Here is a 26586-nt window from a genome sequence, read left to right on the forward strand (position 1 = left end):
TAAATTGATACAGCCACTATGGAGAACAGTATGGAGGTTCCTTAAAAAACTAAAAATAGAATTACCATATGATCCAGCAATCCCACTACTGGGCATATACCCTGAGAAAACCATAATTCAAAAACATACATGTACCACAATGTTCATTGCAGCACTGTTTACAATAGCCAGGTCATGGAAGCAACCTAAATGCCCATCGACAGACAAATGGATAAAGAAGATGTGGTACATATATACAATGGAATATTACTCAGCCATAAAAAGGAATGAAATTGAGTCATTTGTTGAGATGTGGATGGATCTAGAGACTGTCATACAGAATGTAGTAAGTCAGAAAGAGAAAAACAAATATCGTTTATTAATGCACGTATGTGGAACCTAGAAAAATGGTACAGATGAACTGGTTTGCAGGGCAGAAGTTGAGACACAGATGTAGAGAACAAACGTAGGGACACCAAGGGGGGAAAACCGCGGTGGGGTGGGGATGGTGGTGTGCTGAATTAGGCAATTGGCATTGACATGTAGACACTGATGTGTATAAAATTGATGACTAATAAGAACTTGCAGTATAAAAAAACAAACAAACAAACAAAAAAAAAAAACAACTAATACTAAACTTTCCTTGGGTTATTTGTATGGAAATATGTTAATATAAATGTTTCAGACATTACATGAAATTTCTAAAAATCTCATATGTTCTGGTATAATGTTATAAGTCATAATCCTAGTTATTACTTTAAAATATATATCTCAGAAATAACTAAAGAAAAAAAAAAAGAAAATACCAAATGAAAATATCTTGGGCTGCAGGAATCATGACACAAAGGTTCAAAAGCCATAAAAGAAAAAACTGATGAAGTTGATTGCCTGATTATTCTTTAAGTCTTTACAGAAAAAAAAAACTTTTTCCTATTTCCTTTTTTGCAAAAAATAGACTTTTATTACAGCAGACTTTAAAAACTTTTTAAAACATTAACATAAGCAAAGTCAAAAGACAAATTGGGAAAAATATTTGCCATAGATATGACAAAGTCAAAAAAGAAAAAAATGGCCACCTCAAGAATAAAGTAGGCAAAATACATGAAGTACCCTTCCCTGGAAAGGAAATCCTCAGGAATCAATTTTAAAAATTTTTAAAAAAACAGTAAAATGAAGCTCAGTCTCACTAGTCATTAAAATTATAATTTTTCACCTACATATTGCAAAATGTTTTAAAGTTAATACTATTCAGTTTTGGACAGACCAACAGTCTCCTTTTAGTCACAAAACAGATGACTTCCATTGGAAGATAATTTATAAATATCAATCTATCTAAAATCAAATGTGTTGCTTCATGACCCTGAAATTTTCAGTTTACGAAGCTATCCTGTGGAGATAATTGCAGAAGCAGAAACATCTATTTCCAGGATGTTTGTTAAGCCAGTTTTGGTTTAAAAAACAAAGGAAAAAACTCACCATGGTCAATTCTAAAATGCAATTTTATATTCTCTCCGTCTTTTTTTATTTAATGAGATAGTATTGCTTTGTGCTACACACACTAAATGAGGTATCTACTGACAGATATGTTGTGAGTGGGAAAAGACACGTTGTTAAGAATACTTTTTATGTGATTTGATAATTACTTGATAAATGTTAGCTATTTATTACTACATTAACAAATTACTCCAAAACTCAGCAGCTTCAAACGACAAAGACATACTTCTCACACAGTTTCTGAGGGTCAGGAGTGTCTGAACTGGATGGGTCTGGCTCAGGGTCTCAGATGAACTTGCAGTCAAGCTGTCGGCTACTGTCACCTAAAGCTGGAGGATCCACTTCCCAGCTCACTTCCATGGTTGTCAGGGACCTTGGTTCCTCACTGGCTGTTGACGAGGCACCTCGGTTCCTTGCCATGTGTCCTTTACCACTTTCTTACCTCAGTTCCATGAACTGCCCAAGTTCCTTACAACATGGCATGTGGTTTCTCCCAGAGCAAGTGACCCAGTGGAGAGAGAAAAAGAACACCCAAAATGGAAGCCATGGTCTTTATAACTTAATCTCTGAAATGATATACCATCACTCCTGCAGTAATCGCTTCTATTCTAGAAGTGAGTCACTAAACCCAGCCTACACTCAAACGGAGGGGATGGCACATGAATACCAGGAGGTGGGGATCACTGGGAGCCATCTTAGAAGCCATCACTATACTATATATATATATATATATATATATATATATATATATATATATATATATATATATATATATATATATGGAGTATATCTAGATGTTTATATAGATATGGATAAAAACACTTATATAAAGTAGGGGGATTGTAGCAGTACATCCCAGTTTGTTTGAAATAGTCCTGTTTTATTGCTGCTGCCTTGGAGTAATGATAGTATTTTACCTCAAGTAACCCAGTTTGAATACTAAATTATACTCTGAATAGAAGAAACATCTGAAAGGATACATATCAAAACATTAACACTGTTTACCTCTTAGAGGGAATGAAATTGAGAAGACTTCTATGTTTGCTTAATACACACTTGTAAGTTTTAACTTTTACACCAAAAATGCATTACCTCTATGAAGAATTTTCAAGAAACAGAAATTACACATTAGATCTCTATATTATCGTTTGGAATAACTCAAAATATTATCACATGGCTTCCATTTCAGGCACAGAGACTGACGCCGAAAGAAAAGCCTCTGGGGATTTCAGCTATGGAGAGAAGAGAGAGAATAACTTCCCTTTTCAGGTGACACAGGAAAGGTCACCACGCAGTTAGCTGTTCCACTCTGGTTTCTCGCAGTTTTACAGACTTCGGTCCCCTGATACCCCATAGTTGGTATCATTTCTTAGCATCCATCTCGCAGGTATAAATGAGAATTAAGAACGTGTGCTACGACAGCTAGATAGGAGAGGAAAAAAAAAACAAACAACCCTAAAGCTAAGCCCCTGGGATGAATAAGAGATGTAAGGCAGAGACAGAAAGGATGGAGACACCTTCCCGCTGACTTGAACCTAAGATCTTTGCTTGATTTGCAGGATCCTTGAGGAGTGGGTGGTAAAAACAGCCTTGGATACTTGGATAACTAAAAATACAACAAGTGTTAATTCACCTTCACAGACTGAAATTTTACCATTTGAGATTCTTTCCTTTGTGTTAAAAAAGGTAGCAGGCTTTAACTTGAAGCCCTGAAAGTCAATGTTGGTCCTACAGCAAAGGGAGCAGTCCACCATAATAAGGAGGCTTAGAGCCCTAGATCCCATGAACCCTAGAGCTGGACAGATTTTTTACTAACTGCATAAGCCTGAGCGAGGTCCTTAAGCTCTCTTTGTTTCAGTTTCTCCATCAGTAAAACTGGACTATCTTAGTCTTTTCAACAAATGGTGCTGAAACAACTGGACAATACACCTGCAAAAAAATTAATCTAGACACAAACCTTATACCTTTCACAAAATATAACTCAAAATGGATCACAAACCTAAATGTAAAATGCGAAACTATAAAACTCCTAGAAGATAGCACAGGAGAAAACATAGATGACCCTGGATATGGCAATGATGTTTTACATACACCACCAAAGGCACAATCCATGAAAGAAATAACTGATAAATATTATCAACTAATTGACTGGACTCCATTAAAATTAAAAATTTCTGCTCTTTCAAAGACAATGTCAAGAGAATGAGAAGATAAGCCACAGACTGGGAGAAAATATCTGCAAAGACACAGTTGATAAAGGACTATTATCCAAAATATACCAAGAACTCTTAAAACTCAACAATAAGAAAATAATAACCCAATTTTTAAATGAAAAAAATAAAAAATAAAAATCAACTCATAGATACAGAGAACTGATTGGTGTTTGCCAAAGGCTGGGGGGTGGAGGTGGGTAAAATGGGTGAATGTGGTCAAAAGGTACAAACGCCCAGTTTTAAAATAAATAAGGCCTGGGGATGTAAGGTACAGCATGGTGACTACAGTTAGTAATACTGTATTGTACATCTGAAAGTTGCTAAGAGAGTAGAGCTTAAAAGTTCTCATCACAAGAAAAAAACTTTGTAACTATGTATGGTGATGGGTGTTAACTAGACTTACTGTGGTGATCATTTCCCAACAAACACAAATATTGAATCATTATTTTATATACCTAAAACTAATATAATGTTATATGTCAATCAGATTGCACATTAAAAACAATGGGCCAAAGACCTTAACAGACACCTCAGCAGATGGCAAGTAAGCATATGAAAAGATGCTCTAAATCATGTGTCATAGGGGAAATGCAAATCAAAACGACAATGAGATATCATTACACACCTATTAGAATGGCCAAAATCTGGAACACTGACAACACCAAATGCTGACGAGGATGTGGAGCAACGGGAACTCTCATTCATTGCTGATGGGAATGCAAAACGGTACAGCCGCCTTGTAAGGTAATGTGGCAGTTTCTTACAAAACTAAACATACTCTTACCATACAATCCAGCAATCAAACTCCTTAGTATTTAATCCCTGAAAGTTTAAAAACTATGTCCACATAAAAAACCTGCATGCACATGTTTACAGCAGTTTTACTCATAACTGCCAAAACTTAGAAGCAACCACGACGTCCTTCAATAGGTGAGTGGATGAACTGTGGTAGATTTTTACAACAGACTATTACTCAGTGCTAAAAAGAAATGACCTATCAAGCTGTGAAAAGACATGGAAGAACCTTAAATGCACATTACTAAGGGAAACAAGCCAATCTGAAAAGGCTATATACTGTATGATTCCACCTATAGGACATTCTGGGAAAGGCAAAACTATGGATTCAGTAAAGGATCAGCGGTTGCCAGGGTTAGGGGAAAGGGCAGGGATGAACAGGCAGAGGATTTTAAGGGCACTGAAAATACATTGTATAACACTATAATGATGGATATGCGTCATTATACATTTATTCAAACCCATAGGATGTACAACACCAGGAGTGAACCCTAATAAGATAAACTATGGACTTTGGGTAATTATGTCAATGTAGGTTCATCAATTGCAACAAATGTACCACTCTAGGGGGGGATGTTGATAATGAGGGAGGCTATGCATATGTGGGGGGCAGAGGGTATATAGGAAATCTCTGTAACCTTCCTCTCAGTTTTGCTGTGAACCTAAAACTGCTCTAAAAAATAAAGTCTTTAAAAAGGCATGGGGAGGCAGAGGTACAGTGAGGGGCCTAACCGGCCCTTGGGAGCTTTTTTTTTTTTTTTTTTAAAGAAATTCACGTTCTTTTTTATTTATTTATTTATTTATTTATTTTTGGCTGTGTTGGGTCTTCGTTTCTGTGCGAGGGCTTTCTCTAGTTGCGGCGAGCGGGGGCCACTCTTCATCGCGGTGCGCGGGCCTCTCACTATCACGGCCTCTCTTGTTGTGGAGCACAGGCTCCAGACGCGCAGGCTCAGTAATTGTGGCTCACGGGCCCAGTTGCTCCGTGGCATGTGGGATCTTCCCAGACCAGGGCTCGAACCCGTGTCCCCTGCATTGGCAGGCAGATTCTCAACCACTGCGCCACCAGGGAAGCCCCCCTTGGGAGCTTTTAAGAAGGAAGACGGAAAATATGAGCCAAGGAATGAGGGTGGCCTCTAGAAGCTGAGGACCGCCTTCAGTTGGCAGCCAGCAAAGAAACGGTGACCTCCATCCTTCAACCACACAGGACTGAATGCTGCCAGCAACACGGAGGAGGAAAGAAATGGACCCTCCTCTAGAACCTCCAGAAAGGGATGCAGTCCGCTGACACTGATTTTAGCCCACCGAGATGAAGCCCGCGTTAGACTTCTATTCTGCAGACACGTAAAATAATAAATTTGTGTTGTTTGGGGGTGGGGGAGGACTGTCTTACAACACTCCTATGATGATGGTAACATACATAAAAGTATTTAAAAGAGGATCTGACACAAAGTAAGCGTTCATTAAATGCTAGCTCTCAGCACCACCTACAATCTAAGAGGCCTTAGGCAAATAATTACTCACAGCCTGTTTCTTTATAAAATAAGGATAATAATATCTCCCTCACAGAGCATTTGTGAATGTTAAATGATAACACTTCGTAAAGTGCTTAAAACAGGGCTTGGCATATGGCAGACACAAAATAAATAAAAATATCATCATTATTGTTTGAAAAATGGAGCTGATTTTAAAATCCAGGGTTAGATGGATATATTGCACATGAGACCATCTAGCGCAGTGCTTGCATGTAACTGGTGCTCAATAAATGCTAATTAAATATAAACTTAATTTTCCATATTGCATCTCTATTTTAAAAATGTAAAGAGCATTTTTCAGAGTGCTTAAAAGTTATAAATCTTGAAATCTGATATGCCAGGAGCAATCTTCTGGCTTCTCTACAGGTTCTTTCCTTTGGTAACAGGATTTTCAGTGGGATTTTATGCTGGAATTATGGTTGAAGTCCAAAGTTGGAGACAAAGATGCTAAGTACATCATATTCTGAGTTGAGAGAGGCACTGGATATGTGGTCAGTCCCCCAGGAGGGTTTGAGGGGGGTTCATTAGCAATCAAGACCCCCCCACCACCACTACAATCCCCCAACCATGGTCATAAAAAGAGAAAAGTGGCAGGGTGGGGGAATAAATTAGGAGTTTGGGATTAACATATACACACTACTATATATAAAATAGATAACCAACAAGGACCTGTACTTGTTGTATACTGTGTACTGTATAGCACAGGGAACTCTATTCGATATTTTGTAATGACCTATAAGGGAAAAGAATGTGAAAAAAGAATATATATATGTATATATAACTGAATCACTTTGCTGTGCACCTGAAACTAACACAACATTGTAAATCAACCATACTTCAAGAAAAAAAAGAGAGAGAGAGAAAACTGGGAGCCAGAGAAGTCTGTTGAGGAGTGGGGATTCTCCCCCTTCCTTAAAGAAGAGGGAGCACCCAACAGAATTAAGACTGGGGGTACCTGGCCAGAGGGGTATACTTCCATAGGGTTGGCTTAAGCCAACACCCTCGTTGGTCTGTCCCCCAAGCTTCCTAAGTGGAAAGAAAAGGAAATGAGAATGAATCAGCAGTAGAAGAGTGACCCTAAATGATGAGGCAACAGTTGGACACACTCATGGTAAACCCCCAAAATGGGGGTGTGGAGAGCATGTATGACATTTTGGGATGTGAGACCTTGATCACCTGCTCAAGATGAAAGTGAACTTGGACTTCCCTGGTGGCACAGTGGTTAAGAATCCGCCGGCCAATGCAGGGGACATGGGTTCGAGCCCTGGGCCAGGAAGATCCCACATGCCGCGGAGCAACGAAGCCCGTGCGCCACAACTACTGAGCCTGTGCTCTAGAGCCCGCGAGCCACAACTACTGAGCCCGTGTGCCACAACTACTGAGCCCGTGCGCCACAACTACTGAGCCCGCATGCTGCAACTACTGAAGCCCACGCGCCTAGAGCCTGTGCTCGGCAACAAGAGAAACCACTGCAATGAGAAGCCCGTGCACCACAAGGAAGAGTAGCCCCCGCTCGCCGCAACTAGAGAAAGCCCACAGCAACAAAGACCCACCCAGCCAAAAATAAATAAATAAAATAAATTAATTAATTTTTGAAAAAAAAGTGAACTGACTCAGTTGAGCATTTCACTGTTCCTAGGGCCCATCGGGATCTTTTAAGAAACAGTGCACAATGACAGTCTTAGAAGGGTACAAAAAGTCTTCCAGGGGATAAGTATAACAAAATATGAGGGTTTTTTTCTTCTACCTGGGAATTATGGTCACAGCCCCAAAATGAGACCAACATATGCTAAGTACCCCATCTTTTAAGTTCAGAAAGCTGCCAGAAGTTGGAGCCAGCCACCTCTCTACAAGTCTTCTAAGTGGTGGTACCCGACCCGAGGAGCAGTCCCCCCACCGTAGAGCTGATCCACACTAAGAAGGCCTGGGAGGAATGAGCAGCCCTGGGAGTGCCCAGTTTTTGCCGGGATGCTATTGCTTCTCCATCCCGCGGAGAGAGGAGACAGTGCTCCCCACCCCTGCCAACTAGGGAAGAAGAGGGATGGGGGAAGTTCCAAAAGAACCACTTACAGAAGCGCTGAGGGTCTGCATTAAAGAGAAGCAGTTATTGCATCCTCGGGTGCTTTGCTGCGCTGGCCCTGCACTGTCTGGGAAGAAGAAACAGACATGGAAAGAGATGGTGAGGCTGAGGCGATGGGCAGTGAAATTCCCTTTGGTGAGGCAAGGACGGCGTCTTTCCTCCACCTTAGAAGGCTGCCCAGCAGGCAAAGGAACAAGGACAATTTGCTCTTTAAAAATGTGGGCAGGCTGTCAGGGTTCACCTGAGAAGCAGTAGTCACCAAGAGAAAGACTGTGAATAGTCTCCTTCCTCCCTGCCCAGTGGGGAAGGAGCAGCTTCCGGGCAGGGGAGGACCAGGGCTCTGCATCAGAGGGCACCCTTCACACTTCCAGCCCAGGTGCTGGAGATTCACGCGGGGTCACACACGAGGGTTTTCACTGGGCTTTAAAATCAACGCAACTGGGCTTCCCTGGTGGCGCAGTGGTTGAGAATCTGCCTGCCAATGCAGGGGACACGGGTTCGAGCCCTGGTCTGGGAAGATCCCACATGCCGCGGAGCGACTAGGCCCGTGAGCCACAATTACTGAGCCTGCGCGTCTGGAGCCTGTGCTCTGCAACAAGAGAGGCCGCGATAGTGAGAGGCCCACGCACCGTGATGAAGAGTGGCCCCCACTTGCCGCAACTAGAGAAAGCCCTCGCACAGAAACGAAGACCCAACACAGCCATAAATAAATAAATAAATAAAATTAAAAAAAAAAAATCAACGCAACTGAGCTAAGTACCAAGATAAGACTATCCCAATAATCAAGGTGGATGTAAATCGATAAAATCTGACCAAGTTGGTCACAGACCCATTAGTGTCAATAAAGGGGAGTAAGGGGTGAGGGTCAGGAGGTAGATTTGACAAGGTGTAGCTGGAGCAGTTACCAGGAAAAAATAAAATGACTGTATTTTTACCCCAAAATTGAGGCTCCCCAATCCCCGGTGGACACGTCCTATTTCCCGCCTCCCTGCTTCCTGTTGAGCTCCCTCTCACTATGGCAGCCTGGCTGGGGGAGTGCAGAGCAGTAGCTCACCAAGTGAGAGATCCCCCTCCAAACCGGGCTGGCTTCTCCGTCTCTTTTATTCCACTGGTAATTGAGTTTTGCTTTTGCCCAAGGACTCATGTATCTTTTAGCAATGCTTCAAAGGGCTTTTTCTCTCTGATATCTCACATATTGCACAGGTTACCCGGAGTCGAGAGATATTATACCACTGAGGTGCGTGGAGTCCCCGGGCAGGCCAAAACCTCAATGGACCAAAGGAGGGACTTGGGTCCTCTCTGGACTCCACCAAATACAGACACACACAGCTCAGTTCTGAAAGTGAAGGTCAACCTGTGCTTGGTTTTCCTCCATAAAAAGGAGCTGAGAGGCTTTTTGGAGAACATAACTGTTCCTATAAATACTGTGTGCTTCTAAGTTCTCTGCAGGAAGGCCCGTGTCCTCCTGGCTACCCGCTTTATTCCCAGGGCCTAGCAACAGTGTCTGGCACATAGAAGGCACTGAAGAGATATTTGCTGAATGAAGGAATGAGTGGAGAAGTGAATGAATGAATTGGGAGTGAATATTTATGGCATGGAGTCCTAATATTAGGCAACAAAAGAAACTACCCCTCAAAGGTATTCCAACAGCTGTGAACAGGCCTTTCAGATAATCCAGTGTCTATTCAGACAACAAATACTTCTTAGACACTTAGTAATAAGACTGTGATGAGGGATCTAAAACAGACAAAAACAAGACTGAATATTTGACCCTAAAGCACCAAAGCAACAGTATGTATAAGCTGCTTCAAACAGGTGCAAGGAGAGAAGGACATGAGCAGAAATGACATAGGCCAATGTCAACACAATCACCAACACTCAACCTCCAAAAACTCAACCCAACAAAATATCATCATGGGATTTTTGTGCCTTTTTACTGCACCTTCACCCTCCACTCAGTGGGTACGATCTGTTCCAGAGTCAAGCTCAAGAGTTTTAATTTCAGTAAACAGGAAAAAGACTCTTAACAGAGTCAGAAAACACAATTTTTAAATTTAAGACAGTTGTATTTTTCCTTGAAATCTCTACCTTATAGTGAAGCAAAGTTCATTTTCCCTTTTAAATTACAGTTTTATTTAATTGCTTAAGTCTTGGGAAAATGATGCAAATGGTTCCATAAAGGCACTGATTTTTTTTTAAAACTGAAGTATAGTTGATTTATGATCTTGTGTTAGTTTCAGGTGTACAGCAAAGTGATTCAGATATATATAGATATATAGATATATTCTTTTTCAGATTCTTTTCCATTATAGGTTATTACAAGATATTGAATATAGTTCCCTGTGCTGTACAGTAAGTTCTTGTTGGTTATCTATTTTACACACAGTAGCATGTATCTGTTAATCCCATACTCCTAATTTATCCCTCCTCCCACCTTCCCACTTTGGTAACCATAAGTTTGTTTTCTATGTCTGTGAGTCCATTTGCTTGAAAATACGAAAACTCTAATTGAAAAAGATACATGAACCCCAATGTTCACAGTAGCACTATTTACACTACCCAAGATGTGGAAGCAAAGTAAGGGCCCATCGACAGATGAACGGATAAAGAAGATGTGGCATATATATACAGGAATATTACTTAGCCATAAAAAGGATGAAATATTGCCATTTTCAGCAACATGGATGGACCCAGAGATTATCATACTAAGTGAAGTCACACAGAGAAAGACAAATATTATATTATATCACTTATCTAGGGAATCTGAAAAAAAAACACAAATGAACTTATTTACAAAATAAGGCACTGCCTTTTAAATGTAGATGACAGACCATGCTAATGGAGAGGATAACCGTGACAGATAAAGGTACACGTTACATAGCACTAAGTAAATCCCTCATAGCTAGGTCTCTGCAATTGAGGGAAGACTGCCACTGTACATATCCAGTTTTATGGGAATCTTAGTTGTTTTGGCTTCTTGACCAATTTCATCATATAATGCTAACAATCATTGTATGTCTGACTACTTACGCAATCGCTATCCACACTGAAATGGAGGAAACCTCAAATCTGCCCTCAGCCAAAGTCAAAGATTTTCTATGAACAGCCAAAGAAACCAGTTATAAAGAACTGATGGTGCAGGGAAAAAAAAACCATCAAGAAACTACTTTTGGAAATTTATACTAAGAAAATAAACGGACAAATGCTTAAGATGTATACACAAGTATGTTCATAAAAGCATTATTTCTAAAGGTAAGAAACTGCAACGTGAATATCCAATTACAGTGGATTACTTAAATAAATTATTAACTATCCTGTAAAAGGCAAATCTTATCGCCGTTAAAAAGCGATGATGTACAGCAAGATCCTTTTTGACCCACCTCCTAGAGAAATGGAAATAAAAACAAAAATAAACAAATGGGACCTAATGAAACTTAAAAGCTTTTGCACAGCAAAGGAAACCATAAACAAGATGAAAGGACAAGCCTCAGAATGGGAGAAAATATTTGCAAATGAAGCAACTGACAAAGGATTAATCTCCAAAATTTACAAACATTGAGCTCATGCAGCTCAATATCAAAAAACAAACAACCCAATCCCAAAATGGGCAGAAGACCTAAATAGACATTTCTCCAAAGAAGATATACAGATTGCCAACAAACACATGAAAGGATGCTCAACATCACTAATCATTAGAGAAATGCAAATCAAAACTACAATGAGGTATCACCTCACACCAGTCAGAATGGCCATCATCAAAAAACCTGCAAACAATAAATGCTGGAGAGGGTGTGGAGAAAAGGGAACCCTCTTGCACTGTTGGTGGGAATGTAACTTGATATAGCCACTATGGAGAACAGTATGGAGGTTCCTTAAAAAACTAAAAATAGAACTACCATACGACCCAGCAATCCCACTACTGGGCATATACCCTGAGAAAACCATAATTCAAAAAGAGTCATGTACCACAATGTTCATTGCAGCTCTATTTACAATAGCCAGGACATGGAAGCAACCTAAATGTCCATCGACAGATGAATGGATAAAGAAGATGTGGCACATACGTACAATGGAATATTACTCAGCCATAAAAAGAAATGAAATTGAGTTATTTGTAGTGAGGTGGATGGACCTAGAGTCTGTCATACAGAGTGAAGTAAGAGAAGAGAAAAACATATACCGTATGCTAACACATATATATGGAATCTAAAAAAAAAAAAAATAGTTATGAAGAACCTAGGGGCAGGACAGGAATAAAGACGCAGACGCAGAGAATGGACATGAGGACACAGGGAGGGGGAAGGGTAAGCTGGGACGAAGTGAGAGAGTGGCATGGACTTATATTTGGACTTATATATACTACCAAATGTAAAATAGCTAGTGGGAAGCAGCCGCATGGCACAGGGAGATCATCTCGGTGCTTTGTGACCACCTAGAGGGGTGGGATAGGGAGGGTGGGAGGCAGATGCAAGAGGGAAGAGACATGGGGATATATGTATATGTATAGCTGATTCACTTTGTTATAAAGCAGAAACTAACACACCATTGTAAAGCAATTATATTCCAATAAAGATGTTAAAAAAAAAAAGCGATGATGCAGATCTACATATATTGTTACTACAAAAATATTCACGACGTACTGTCAAATTCATTATATATACACATGGAGGCATTGAATGGTCTGGAAGAATATATACCAAAATATTAGCAATGTTTCTCTCTGGGTGAATAAATGTCAGTCACTTTTACAAATGAAAACAGTATTGGTCTTATATTAAATGCCAACTTTGAGAAAGAAGAACTTTTTAAAGAAGCTCTTTGATTTCTCATATTCAGTATTTGCCAAATATTGGGTTGGCCAAAAAGTGCCTTCGGTTTTTAAGTAAAACTAAAAGACACATTTTTCATTTTCACCAAGAACTTTATTGAACAACGTATTCACCCTTTTGTTCCACTACCTTCTGCCATTTTTTAGGCAACTTCATAATTCCATCTTCCCAAAACTTTTTATCTTTTTGAGCAAAGAACTGTCCCAGGTGCCTTTTACAATCTTCCAGGGAATTGAAATTTGTTCCATTAAGGGAATTTTGTAAAGACTGAAATAAATGGAAATCCGAAGGTGCAATGTCTGGTGAATACAGTGGGTAAATCAGCACTTCCCAGCCAAGCTGTAACATTTTTTGCCTGGTCATCAAAGAAACATGCAGTCTTGCATTATCCTGATGGAAGATTATGCGTTTTCTGTTGACTAATTCTGGACGCTTTTCATTGAGTGCTGCTTTCAGTTGGTCTAATTGGAAGCAGTACTTGTTGGAATGAATCATTTGGTTTTCCAGAAGGAGCTCATAATAGAGGACTCCCTTCCAATCCTACCATATACACATCACCACCTTCTTTGGATGAAGACCGGCCTTCGGTGTGGTTGGTGGTGGTTCATATCGCTTGCCCCACGATCTCTTCCCTTTCAGATTATTGTATGGTATCCATTTTTCATTGCCCGTCACAATATGTTTTAAAAACGGAATGTATTCATTGCATTCAAGTAGAGAATCGCAGGCAGAAATACAGTCAAGAAGGTTTCTTTTGCTTAACTTATGTGGAACCCAAACATCAAAGCAATGAACATAACCAAGCTGGTGCAAATGATTTTCAACGCTTGATCTGGATATTTTGAGTATGCCAGCTATCTACCATGTGGTATAACGTTGACTGTTCTCAATTAATGTCTCGATTTGATCACTATCAACTTCAACTGGTCTACCCGATCGTGGAGCACTGTCCAGTGAGAAATCTCCAGCACGAAACCTCGCAAACCACTTTCGACACATTCAATCAGTCACAGCACCTTCTCCATACACTGCACAAATCTTTTTTTGCGTTTCGGTTGGATTTTTACCTTTCTTGAAATAATAAAGCATAATATGCCGAAAATGTTGCTTTTTTCTTCCATCTTCAATATTAAAATGGCTACACAAAAATTCACCAATTTTTATAAGTCTTTTTTTAAATGCACGCTGATATGACAGCTGTCATATACAATCTAACAAAATTGTTTTGAATGAAGTTAAAGACAACTAAGTGCTACTAGAGCCATCTTATGGAAAAAAACGAATGAACCTTTTGGCCAACATATCTTTTCAATATCCTTTTTAAGGATTCTTTTGAAGAAAGTAATTTGTTCCAATGTGGTAACATATTTTTTAAAAAGAAACTCATGGTAAATAATTTTTTTCCAAAATGAAAATCATAAATCTATTTTATCACAAGCTTGTAAGTTAAAAATTATATGAGAAAATGTTAAAGCTATAATGTTGAATAATTAAAAAGGATATAAAACTAAAAATACGTAAAATTTAGTAATAATACACATGCAAACAAATACACAAAAAAGAAACAGTTATGGGCTTCCCTGGTGGCGCAGTGGTTGAGAGTCTGCCTGCCAATGCAGGGGACACGGGTTCGAGCCCTGGTCTGGGAAGATCCCACATGCCGCGGAGCAACTAGGCCCGTGGGCCACAACTACTGAGCCTGCGCGTCTGGAGTCTGTGCTCCGCAACAAGAGAGGCCGCGGTAGTGAGAGGCCCGCGCGCCGCGATGAAGAGTGGCCCCCGCTCGCTGCAACTCGAGAAAGCCCTCGCACAGAAACGAAGACCCAACACAGCCAAAAATAAATATAAAAATAAATAAGTAAATAAAAATTTTTCAAAAACTATATGTTCCCTCTCTTTGTCTATTCTTTGGGAGAATTTGTAAGATTGAAGGATTGAAGTTACTTCTTAAATAAAAAAAAAAAAAAAGAAACAGGTACAATGAGCACTTCTGAGGAACGGAATTATGAGTGATTTTTTTTCTCCTTTTTCCTACATTTAAAATTTTCCTATAGTAGGTAACTATTACTTCCAAAATCAGACAAATAATAAACACTATAAATTTTTTAAATAAGCGTGAGGGACATAAAATCATGTACATATTTGTTTTATCAATAATTGAAACAAGCACTTTGTTCAAAACAAGCCCTTTCTCATTACACTCACTTGGAAATAAATCTCTGGTTTGTAGTCTGTTACTCAAGCCCTGAATAATGGAGACCGTGTAACTCTGAATTCATTTCAGCTTCCTTCTGGCACCTAATTAAAGGAGTGGCACAGCTCTTATGGCTTCGGCAGCTTCCCTCTCATGCAGTGCCATTGCTAGAAGACCGTCCAACAGAAAGGGGGAAAATGGGTTGCTTTGAAACTCAGCATGGGCTTCCCTGGTGGTGCAGTGGTTGAGAATCCGCCTGCCAATGCAGGGGACATGGGTTCGAGCCCTGGTCTGGGAAGATCCCACATGCCGTGGAGCAACTAGGCCCATGAGCCACAACTACTGAGCCTGCGCGTCTGGAGCCTGTGCTCTGCAACAAGAGAGGCCGCGACAGTGAGAGGCCCGCGCACCGTGATGAAGAGTGGCCCCCGCTCGCCACAACTAGAGAAAGCCCTCGCACAGAAACGAAGACCCAACACAGCCAAAAATAAATAAATAAATAAATTTATTTATTTTAAAAAAAACAAAAAAACTCAGCATGATTATCTAAAACAAACTCTCACCCTTGGAACACAGCACTCAGTTTCTTACTGACTTAACTAATGACACTAGACTCGACAATAAATTCTATAAAATCATGAACCATGTCTAACTTTCATCACTGTATCCCAGTACCTAACTGGCACACAAGAGGCATTTACTAAATGTAGATAAATGAATGATTGAATGAATGAATGAATGGGTGATTTATGACTGGGGTCTGCTCTCTTCCTTAAAATTCTGCTGGCCATTTTACAGCAACCTTAGTACTAACACTATGGAGGAAGAAGTGTGTCATAAGGTCACATTTCATTGTCATACATTCCATTACTAAAAGTGCAATAATAGGCATAGGATGTGTCCCAGGAAGCAGCCTTTCTCATCATTATGGCTTAATAATTAGCAATTATTCAGCACCTAATCCTCCCAAGGTAAGAAGTGCCACCCACAGCTAAGGCTCAGAAAAGCCAGGTAAATTTTTCAAGGTCACAAAGTTAATAAATGACAGAACCAGTATTAAAACCTGATTCTATGGGGCTCTGAAGTCCAGGCTCTTCCTAGATGGGAACAATCATCTTGTCATTTCACCAAACCAGCTTGAGAATGACTATGGCTTGCACACAACTGCACACGATTATCTCCCTTAATTATCATCATAAACCTAGGAAGTGAGTTGGCATATTACACCATGTTTCAGATGACAGAACAAAGGAACAGAGAGGTCAAGCAGCTTGCCCAAGGTCACAGAGCTCCCAAAAGAGCCAAAATACAATGAAAAGCTAGAAAGTATTTGACTAGAAATCAACTTCATCATAAGGGACTGCATTAATGATACACAGCCAGCATCACTTCCGAAACGATTCACAACTATGATGAGAAAAACAAGTTTTGAGAAAAAAGCTTGTTTTACTGCGTTGCTGCCTAGGCATTTTACAGTATGATAACCCTGCTCACACTCAGAGTCTGGACATTTTGAAGAGGACTCGCGTTTAGGATGCCCGCCATACGTTCCCTCTTTGCTTTTCCCCAGGCACCTTTTAAAATAACCACTGAAGAGTTAAGCCGACAAAAAGTTCCAGACCTCTGCCCCAACCACCTTATAAGTAATAGGTGCTTGTTACCTTGCTTTCTGTCTCCCACTCTTGAGCTCCTGGGCCTGGGATGGGGGGGCTGCCCCTCCCCAAGTTCACTGTGCCCCCTTGCTTCTGGGATCTGTAAGAAACAAATCCTGGACTCCACTTCCTTTGTATGAGTGTATTAAAACCGTGTCTTCAGTCAATACGACCACGGGTTTCACCTCCCCAAAGTGGATGCTGGACGCTGAGGGAGGAACCTATCCCCACAGTGGGCAGCTTGTGTCTCCTGATTCAGCAAGTTTTTAGTTTGATATAACAGCTCTGGCTTCCTAACAGAACTTTGTCAAAAGACAAACTGGCCATACTCTACAGTAACATCTATAATTATTCAGTTGATCCAACTAGCTGCCTAAACACTCCTCTACAAAACGAAGACAAATAGGCTCCCACATTGCAAAAAAAAAAAATACCCCTACTTGCAAGGCAGAAGACAAAAGTGAAAATTAACAAACAGATAAAATATATGTTCTCTCCTCCTATACTTTTCCCTGGACAAATATACCTGTATAACAATCTGGAATGCCAGATTCAAACTGAGGCTTCTCAAACGCCAGCAAGTTTGGTACTGGAACATGGCAACACAGAAAAAGCCACCCCCTCCCCATGTGTACACGTGAAATCCCCCCAATCCCATATCCAATTTCCTCTCACAGCCTCCCATACTCGCAAAGAGCTGTTCCTTGGCCAACCCTTGGGCCTAGGAGTGCACACAGCAGTGGGACAAGCCACCCCCAGGATGAGGAATGGGGGAAACACTACATAAAGGCAGGCACGCTACGGAGTGGGCTTGAGTCATCTGGGCTGGGAATTCCAGGGTCTACAAAGGCCCCATTGAGCCTTGCCTGATTGAGAAGGGGTGAGACCAGAGGAGAAGCGAAGTGAGCTCCCCCTAAAACACAGGACACGAAGCATGGGTTCCTCTTGCCAAGGTCTAAGGCGGGGCACTGATCAGCTCACACACAAGCTTTCAATAGAAACTCATCATAAATCTCCCCAAATGCATCCCCTCTCCCTACCCTTCCCTAACCAAGACCTGGCCATCTATCAAACTAAATTCATTCACTCCTCCTCCAGTCATCAAAGCATTTACAGCCTGTCGTTTCCAAATACAGCTGTTAATTGCATGATATTTTCTGGGTGTTTTAAATCCTGTCAATTGGATTGATTTTGTTTCTCTAAAGCAGTGATTCTCAACCAGCAGCCACTTTGCCCCCCGGGAGACATATCTGGGGACATATATGGTTGTTTCATTCCGTGGATGGTCAGTGGACAGAGGCCATGGGTATTGCTGAATATTCTACAATGTACAGGACAACCCTCCACAACAAAGAATTATCCAGCCCAGGATGTCAGTGGTGCTGAGGTGAGGAAACTCTGTTCTAGAGTAGGAACTCTTTGACAGGATGCCATTTACTCCTTCGGTCCCCAAACAGCCAAGCAGAGTGCTGGACCTCGATAAATCCTTTCTGGCTGACTGGCTAACTGGTCCCACTCCATTCTAAAACGTTCAGTCACGCAGTAACTCAACAAAAATGAGCGTGCCAGGAACCACCTCTCAGCTCCGGGGATGCAAATATGGATGAGTCGGCATAAAAGGCAGACAAGTAAACCGGTACTTTTAACACAGCTTGAGAAATGCACCTGTCATTACCAGCTATTTCTATATTTACCTGTTTATTATGTCTCCCCTCGTTAGCCTATAAATTTCAAGAAAGTAAGGGTTTTGTTAAGTTCACCGTTATGGTTCCAGCCCCTTTTATGATAATAGTGGTAGATACAGTAGTAGATATTTTGGATCAATGAAAAAATGCAAATATGCACAAGGCTTTTTTTTTTTTTTTTTTCCTCTCTCTGAAGGAGGAGATTCTAACACATCCTGGGGAGGAAGGAAGGAAAGCTGCCTTGAGGAAAGCTAATGCGGATTAAGCACTAATTACACTGGGCCCTCGGTATCCGTGAGGGACCGGTTGCAGGACTCCACCCCATCTCCCCACCCTCCCACCCCGCACAGATACCAAAATTCCCGGATGCTCAAGTCCCTTATATAAAACGGCTAGTGCAGGATGCCCTCCATATCCGTGGGTTCTGCCTCCGAGGAGTCAACCAACTGCGGGTCTCGAATTTCCATCCTAAGCTAGTTGAATCCGCGGATGTGGAAACCACGGATTTGGAGGGCCGACTCTATGGGCCAGAAACAGTTCTCAGCACTTTCAACGTATTACCTATTCTAACGCTCATAACACTCCTATAAGAAGCCACATTTTATTATATGAGGAAATGAAGTCTGATTTGCTCCAGAGCACAACAAATAGTGGCAGCAGGGTTTGAGGACAGCTAACTTTGGAACCTTTGTTCTTAACCACTGCAACGCACTGTGGAGAGATGAGTAAGAATTGACCCCGTGAAGGGTGGGCCCTGTGGCCTTGAAGGAAAAGCATTCCAGGCAGAGGGAATGGCACAAGCAAAGCCAACACAGCCTGGCTTATTTCAGGGGCTATAACTTTTACCAGTATTACTAAAGCATAAGGAGGAACACTGATGAAAGATGATGGTGGAAAAGTAATCATGGCCAGATCATAAGAGACATCAGCAGTGCCTCATTTCCCCGAGATTATCAGAGAATGAGCATAAGGCTTAGAGTCTAATAGCTGTGGGTGGAAACTCAACCCAATCACGTTGCTAGTGGTTCTCTCTGAACCTCCATTTCCTCAACTGTAAGACAAAGAACATACAAATATCTACTTTATAAAATAGCAATGGGAACAAACATAACTAATACAAGCACTAAGAACTGGACCTGGTACATGTCATGAGTCCAAGCAATGTTAATGACTTACTTTTGTCATTGCATTATCGCTGATGGAGTTTTTTCACATGTGTAAATCTGCAGCATAATGGCAGCTTATTTTCATAAGCACCACATTAAACCAGCTTTCTCCTAAACTACTTTTACAGTGAATTCCACAAATTCCCCACTTAACAAACATAAAACTTACATCCCATATACACAGATGGCTGCACCCCCCTCCCATCCCGTCACTCCCCCCCCCCCCAGTGCCCTTCTGCAGCCACCAGGGCAGCTGTGGAAACACCCGAAGCTTCTGGTAACCGTAGATTTAAAATAGGGACAGAAAGGAAGCTACATAAAGCTAGAACTGCTTACAGGAGTGTTTTTCGTTCAGAATTTAGAAAGGGAAAGAGGAACAGGACTACTTAGACTGATGGCCCCCAGCCAGTGAACAGACAGGATGCCCGCAGCACTCTGGTGTCATCCCCTTTCCCCAGATCCACCAGGAACAGTGACGTGCCTCCTCTGCTGATGTCGGCACATGGCCAGTGCCCTTGGATACTTGATGTCTGTTCATTCCTCACGAGCCGCGCCTTAAGCCCATTCAGAGCTTGGGACCTGGCTCCCACCTGCCTCCCAGTCTGCTTACTACTGTGCTCGCTGTGGGCGACTTAAGAACTTTCCACACAGGAAGCACATCAGACACTTGCCCACCTCCCCGTCTTGGCGGTTGCTGTCCTGTCTGCTCAGAACATCCTTTGCCCTCCCCTCTCACTACTCCCCCATCTCACCATCCTTCAAGGCTGAGTACAAATCCCACCTCCTCTCCAACTCCCCTCCTTCCCTGGAATCAAGTGCCATGTTCTGTGAATCTCCCCAGCCCTTTGCTTGTGGTTCAATTGTTTAAGGGCCACGTATTAAACAGAGGTACGAAGCAAGCATCCTTTTAAATGCTATCTGTATGCTACCGTATGATTTTCACTATAAACCGGTAAAAAATGATTACAAACCCCATTTTACAAATGGGGAAGGTGAAGCTCTGAGAGTCGAACTTGCCAATGATCATACAACCAGAAAGGGAGCTCCAACCATGTACTGACAGTTCCCCAATTCCTAACTTTTTCACTCTGTTATGCTGCCTCTCTTTAATGGCCCTATTGCCAGGTGGTTAGTTGATTACATACATATACACCTGTCACAGGGACCAGGGCATAGTCATCTTTGTAAACGCGGATAACAAGGTACCCATACAATGTTCTTAGAAGAATTAAATCAGACAGTACATTTAAAACACTTAGCATAGTGCCACACACATAACAAGAGCCCAATAATTTGTTGGTTTTGTTGTTGTTGCTACCATGTCAGGTGCCTTGCACATAAACCGTGAACAGGAGTTTATTTCTGAGAAACAACCAAAATGGGGAAGGACCTGATGAATGAGACAAATGCTACTTTGGTTTGGCATTTCCTTGCACTACTTGATTACTCAGTCAGAAGCAGCAAGAGTTGTATAATAACTTTAAGTTTCTATGATAGGGTGAATTGACTTCCTTATCTTCCTTAGACTACGTGGGTGATAGGGAAACTTCCTATTTAGCAAAACTCTTGCAGCTTTGTTATTTTCGTGCTGCCCACCACCACCCCCCCAAACAATCTGTCAAAACTCCCCTCTGAGAAGTCAGCACTTAAGTTCTAAGCTTGGAGAAGAAGAAAATCACAAAAGTAAATGGAAGCACAGAGGGCAAAATGGAATCTGAAACTCTGATGCTTATAAACCTAGTGAAACACTTTCTTTTGTCCTCACAGGATTTTACAAGACTTTAAACCATCACATTTCCTTACTCATAGGTTTTTGTCAGTCGCGCCCTAGGAGGAGGTAAGCTGTCTCAGAGGAAGCAATTCATGCATCCTGTTTACTGCTATCCCCCAGGGCCTAACTCGTACCTGGTGCATTGTAGTCACTCATTAAATATGGGTTGACTGACTGGCTGAAATTATTTGTATGTATGTATATATGAATATACATATATTTATACATATACATACATCATTCCGTGGTTTATGGATAAATGTGTATACATCCCCACACGTAAGTGCATATTGTACATTTATGTATGTGTGTTTGTATTTGTGCAGAAGATATTTCAGACTGGCAAACACAGATAACTGTTTGCCAAAGTTGTGTCTCCTTAACACAATAGAGGCCTCTGGCTGACCTAATAGTTAACAATCATACTCTGTTACCCACATACTAACAATCCAGATGTTAAAAAACAATTAAACATGCAGAGTAAAAAAAATTTTTTGACTTAACAAACCATGATACTTTGACTATCTTTTAAAATCCTCGTCCCTGTTCATTAGGTTCAGTGGGGAGGCGTGCGGACGGGCGAATTTGAAACACTAATGATTCTCTGCAAATCTGGCAAGTGAAACATTCCAAATTCCTATGGCCTGGCCAAATGTCCTTATTAAAGTTGTAACGTATATAACTTACCATTTACACTTTCTAACAATTAGAATGACATCACTGACTAGTTATATGTGCCAGACACTTGGCATCAGTTTTTTTACTTAAACTTTACACCAACCCTGCAAGGTAGATGCTATTATCTCCATCTATACATAAGGAAACTCGGACTCAAAGAGATAGAGTAACTTGCCAAAGGTCCTCTGCTGTTTCCCTAGTCATGGCACGATCAGTCTAAAAATTCAGGATTCTCCTCCAAAGCCCAAACTCTTTTCCATGCGCGATGGTGCCGCTTACACAGTCTTACAGACACTAACTTTGAGGGGTATGTGTTTAGGCAGTTTTGGGATTTTCATAAGTATTTCTCTGCACAGAGAGACTAAACCAAGTGCCAGCCAAGCACACTGAAGACTACCCCGAGGCTATAGACAGCAAGAGGCAAGTGTGTCTGAGAAACAACGAGCCTGGGCTTCTCAGAATGTGAAGCATTTTCCACTCAATTATGTCCTCCAAAAGAAATCTATTCTCTAAAAGAGCTTCATTATTGCTCCGCCTATAAAAAACAAAAAAAAAAAATGGACTCTTTCATTGCAAACCAATGGGAAGCTCTTAACTCATTTCCTTACATTACTTGAAATGAAAGTGCCTTCTGTCTCTAGAGAAAAGAATGGCTGCATGCTATGCCTTTTGAGTAGAACAATCAATACCATGAAGGCAAGAGAAAATCAGCTCTTATATACTTTTAAGGGGAGTGGGGTTATTTTTAAACTTAATGATAGCAGAATTCTAAACAGAGAGACAGAAGGAACGTCTTCCCTCGCAGTTTAAAGGCAAATTCAGCTGCCTTTCCCTGCAAGGTTTGGCTATTATCTCTTTGACCTTTCCAGGAGCAGGCCTGAGAAAAGGAAGGAAACCATATGTTTTAAAAGTTTGTTTTTTTAATTTACAGATATTTCTGAACATTTGTAACTAACAGTAGTGAAGTTGGCTCTCACCTGGCCATATACGGCTTGGAAAGATCCTATGCAGAGCAAAGGAAAGCACTCTGTACCCCCTCTGCACCTCCAGACCACAACCATCACAGGAAGAGCCAACTGCAGCACCTTCAGCTGAAGGGACTGAAGGTGAAAGGGGCTCCTGACAGTGGGAGAAGCACCTGGGAAGCACGATCAGGAAGGCAGAGAAGAAGCAGAAGCAGCTTTGCCTCACCTCCAATCTTACCACACAACCCCTGCTGCCAAGAACTCATCTTTAGACCCTTAAACTGAAATTCCCAGGAAAGAAGGGAAACTACAACCTCTGAGTGATGCTCTGAGGTTGATTTCCAACCTGGTTTTGGTTTTTTTGTTTGTTTTCTGATTTCAAGTCCCCACCTAAAGTACATCTCCCAGCCTCCAGAAGGCATCCACAGTAAGCCAAGCAAAAGAGCTGGGAGCTTTAGAGCTTTATGTGACCAAAATCCCAGCTCCGACCCTGCAAAGGTACGTGACCTTGGGGAAGTAACTTCTCCTCTGAAGATTCAGTTTGTGGTTGGTAAGATGGGGATATAATATCTGTTATTAGAAAGTCGGTGAAACTCCAATAAAAATCACTCAGTCCCCGGCTCTTTAGTAGGGCATCAGTAAGTGCCTTGTGTTTGTTATGGGCATACTGCACAAAGCAGCGGGAGCCAGGCTGGATGCCCATGTTTTCACTGCCCATGACTCCCTCATTAGTGACTTACGTTACCAACCATGCACCAAACCCCAGGAAGACGCCTGGTACCTGCATCTAGTTCTCTACAGCTTCGAATGTCTGCAGAGCCTGAGATAAATTCTCATTAAGTTCAAGGGACAAAGTTAGCCTAGATTCTTCTTCCCACCGGTTATCAGCAAATCGCTGAATACAACTCAGGCTTGGGAAAAAATGCGTACAGACTTTCCAGGGCCAAAGCAGGTGTCTGCACATCTCCCGGGGTAAGGGCTGGGGAAGGGCCCCTGACTAATGTCTCCAGGTTGGGAACGACAAAGAAAGGGAATAGGACAAGAAGGACGGGATGAAAGGGCCTCTGCAAGGCGGTCCTCGCCGGTGACCCTGTCCTCAGCGTCCCGGGAGGAAAGGACACGAGCAGGGTGGAGCCGCGAAAGCAGGAGTACCTGAAGACTCTGGCCGCCGTCTGGTTCCTCCTCCACGCCGTGCCCTGTTGCAGCACCCCCTGCACAATCTCCTTCTCGTTGGGCAGTCGGTAGACGGGGAAGATGTAGAGCCAACAGAGGACCACGACGCAGAGGGCACTGGCTCCCACGGGCAGCCGGGTCCGCGGGAACTTCCACGCCAGGACGGCCATGGCCCCTCTGGACGTGTGTCGCCGGGCCTGCCCGCAGGGGCTCATCGCAGCCCCCGGGTCCCAGGGTGGCGGTCGAGGGCCGGAGCCTCAGCACTAGGCTAGGCGCAGTGGCAGCGGAGGATCCCCCCACCGCCGGCCCCCCATGCACACACACCTTTCGCTTTCGTGCTCGCACTCGCACGCACGGTCGTTCGGCGCCCACAGCCCCAAAGGTCAGCGCAAGGATTTTTTCCAATGCAACTTTTTCGAGGATTTCTTCCTAGGGGAAGTGCCCCGGGAGCAAGTCACGAGCTACGGCCATGGTCGCTCCCCCTGCAGAAGGCGGGCGCCGGGGTCTCCGAGAGCGCGGGGAGCGGCGGCGGCGAGTCGCTCTCGCCGGTTCTGCAGCGTTACCGTCGCCCTCGGCGTGGGGCCGGGGAGAGTCTCGGCTCCCTCGCAGACATCTGGTCCGCGGCGTCCGCTTCTCAGCGATGCTCCTGCGCCCTTCGCCGCCTCTCCCCGCCTCCCGCGCTACTGCGCTGCCAGGCACCCCCCAGACGCGCTCCCCGCGCCGCGCCAAGTCCTTGGAAATTTCCACCGCGGCCCGGGACCGCTAGCCCGCCCCGGGCTTCTCCGCCTGCCCCGCCAGGACCCCTGCTTCCCACCCCTCCCGGAGAAGAAAAGAACTCGCTTTCATCAGTTAATTCAGCGGCGCGCCGCAGCCTTCCGCGGCGCCCGGGACTTCGCAGACAAACGCCCGGGGATTGGTGGAAATCAAGGTCTCCCCTCCCTCCCCCACCCGCGAAATTGCCTCCTTCGACCCGTTCAGATGCGCGACGCTCGGCTGGAGAGCGCGCCCCTCTCTCCCGCCCTGGTCCCCCGGAGACAGAGGCAAACAATACAATAATGATAATAACCCTGCCCCAAAATGTGTATACACAAATCCCTGAGTGTGGCCGAGACTGGCTGAAAGCCTGACCCTCCGACACGCAGCCGGCGCGCCGGGGCTGTCACCCTGCCGCCGTCACCCTCGGCTCTCTCTAACTGGTTGGTTATTAACCCGCAGTGAGGCGCGAGGAGGCCGGCGGAGATTGATTCCTTCCTGGGCCCCCACCCCCATTCCCCGGTCCCGGAGCCGCAGCTCCAGCGACACCCGTGCGCGCGCGCGCTCGCGGGCACACACGCTCGCGGGCCCGCACGCGCGCGCACGAGGAGGTGCGTGCACACCGGGGTCCTCCGCCTCGCCTCCGCCCTGCAGGGAAAGGCGCTGCTGCATCCAGATGTGCAGGCAGCTGGTGGCCCAGCAAACAGACCTCGGGACGTGACAATGCCTTGGAGGCGCTGTCGCCTCCTCTGCCTTTTAGATGCAAGGGCCGTTTGTTCTTCGACGTCCTTCTCTCTCCACCGACCAGCTTATCGCAACCCCGACCTTGGAAAAGCGCCGCCCGCCTGGACCGGCAGAGCCCAGGGACACACAGTTAGCCATTTCTGCTACCCCGGCGGCCGGCGAATAGCTCGGCTACCTCCTAGCGGTTGCCTACTCTATTTGCTTAAGCGTCTCGTCAAGCATGATGTGTGCAGGGACAAAGAAATCCAGCAGCCTACTAACCAGGTCGCCTTCGTCGTCACGAAACCAAAATTTAGGGCCATAACTTCAGTTGCTCAGCCGACCAAGCTGCAGCGTCCCTCGGACCTACACTGAGTTTTACGTGGCCTGGTGCATCTTTCTCCACTGAGAGATGGGACTTGAGAAGTTGATGGAAAGTTATTTACCAAAAAAGACCACCAAAGTCTCATTCCTCCCTCTTAGGAGAATGGCCCACTGCCCTCTGGCCTGCAAGCATGCCCCAGGAATCCCTCCTACTTAGGTGAATCAGGAGAGATGAGAAAGCGTAAAATCCCAAAGTTACATCCTACACAGTGGAGCTTAATCGAGATTCTTTGAAATCATGATTACCTGCAAAGTAGTCCTGCAAAGTACTCAGCCCACCTTCTTCTGTTCTGGGAAGAGGATTGTTGGGGGCGGGGAGGGGAGGGGTGCAAGGGGCCAGGGAAATAGTTTCCCATAGTTGCCAGGCTGTGGATAAATCATCTGCCTCCTTTGTTCCAGTCATTTAAATAGAACACAAACGATCCAATTTCTCTTTTCTTCCCCTAGTCCAAGGGGTACTCCTGTCCCAGTCCAAGGGATACAAATAAATAAGACAACAACCAAAAATATTGCAGTTAGG

At 43.3% G+C, this 26586-nt stretch overlaps 1 protein-coding gene across 1 annotated transcript in view; it reads right to left on the reverse strand.

The window, feature by feature from the left end:
- The window catches only part of ST8SIA1 (ST8 alpha-N-acetyl-neuraminide alpha-2,8-sialyltransferase 1), a 153798-nt gene extending 128854 nt beyond the window's left edge, over positions 1-24944 (reverse strand). Inside the window, exon 1 of the mRNA XM_036867210.1 lies at positions 24186-24944. Within this exon, the coding sequence (XP_036723105.1) occupies positions 24186-24421 (236 nt within the window). The 5' untranslated portion in view covers positions 24422-24944. The remainder of the gene's footprint in view (positions 1-24185) is intronic.
- Positions 24945-26586: the final 1642 nt, after the last annotated feature.

Source organism: Balaenoptera musculus, chromosome 10 (genome assembly GCF_009873245.2).
Source record: "Balaenoptera musculus isolate JJ_BM4_2016_0621 chromosome 10, mBalMus1.pri.v3, whole genome shotgun sequence".
Lineage (NCBI taxonomy): Eukaryota > Metazoa > Chordata > Mammalia > Artiodactyla > Balaenopteridae > Balaenoptera > Balaenoptera musculus.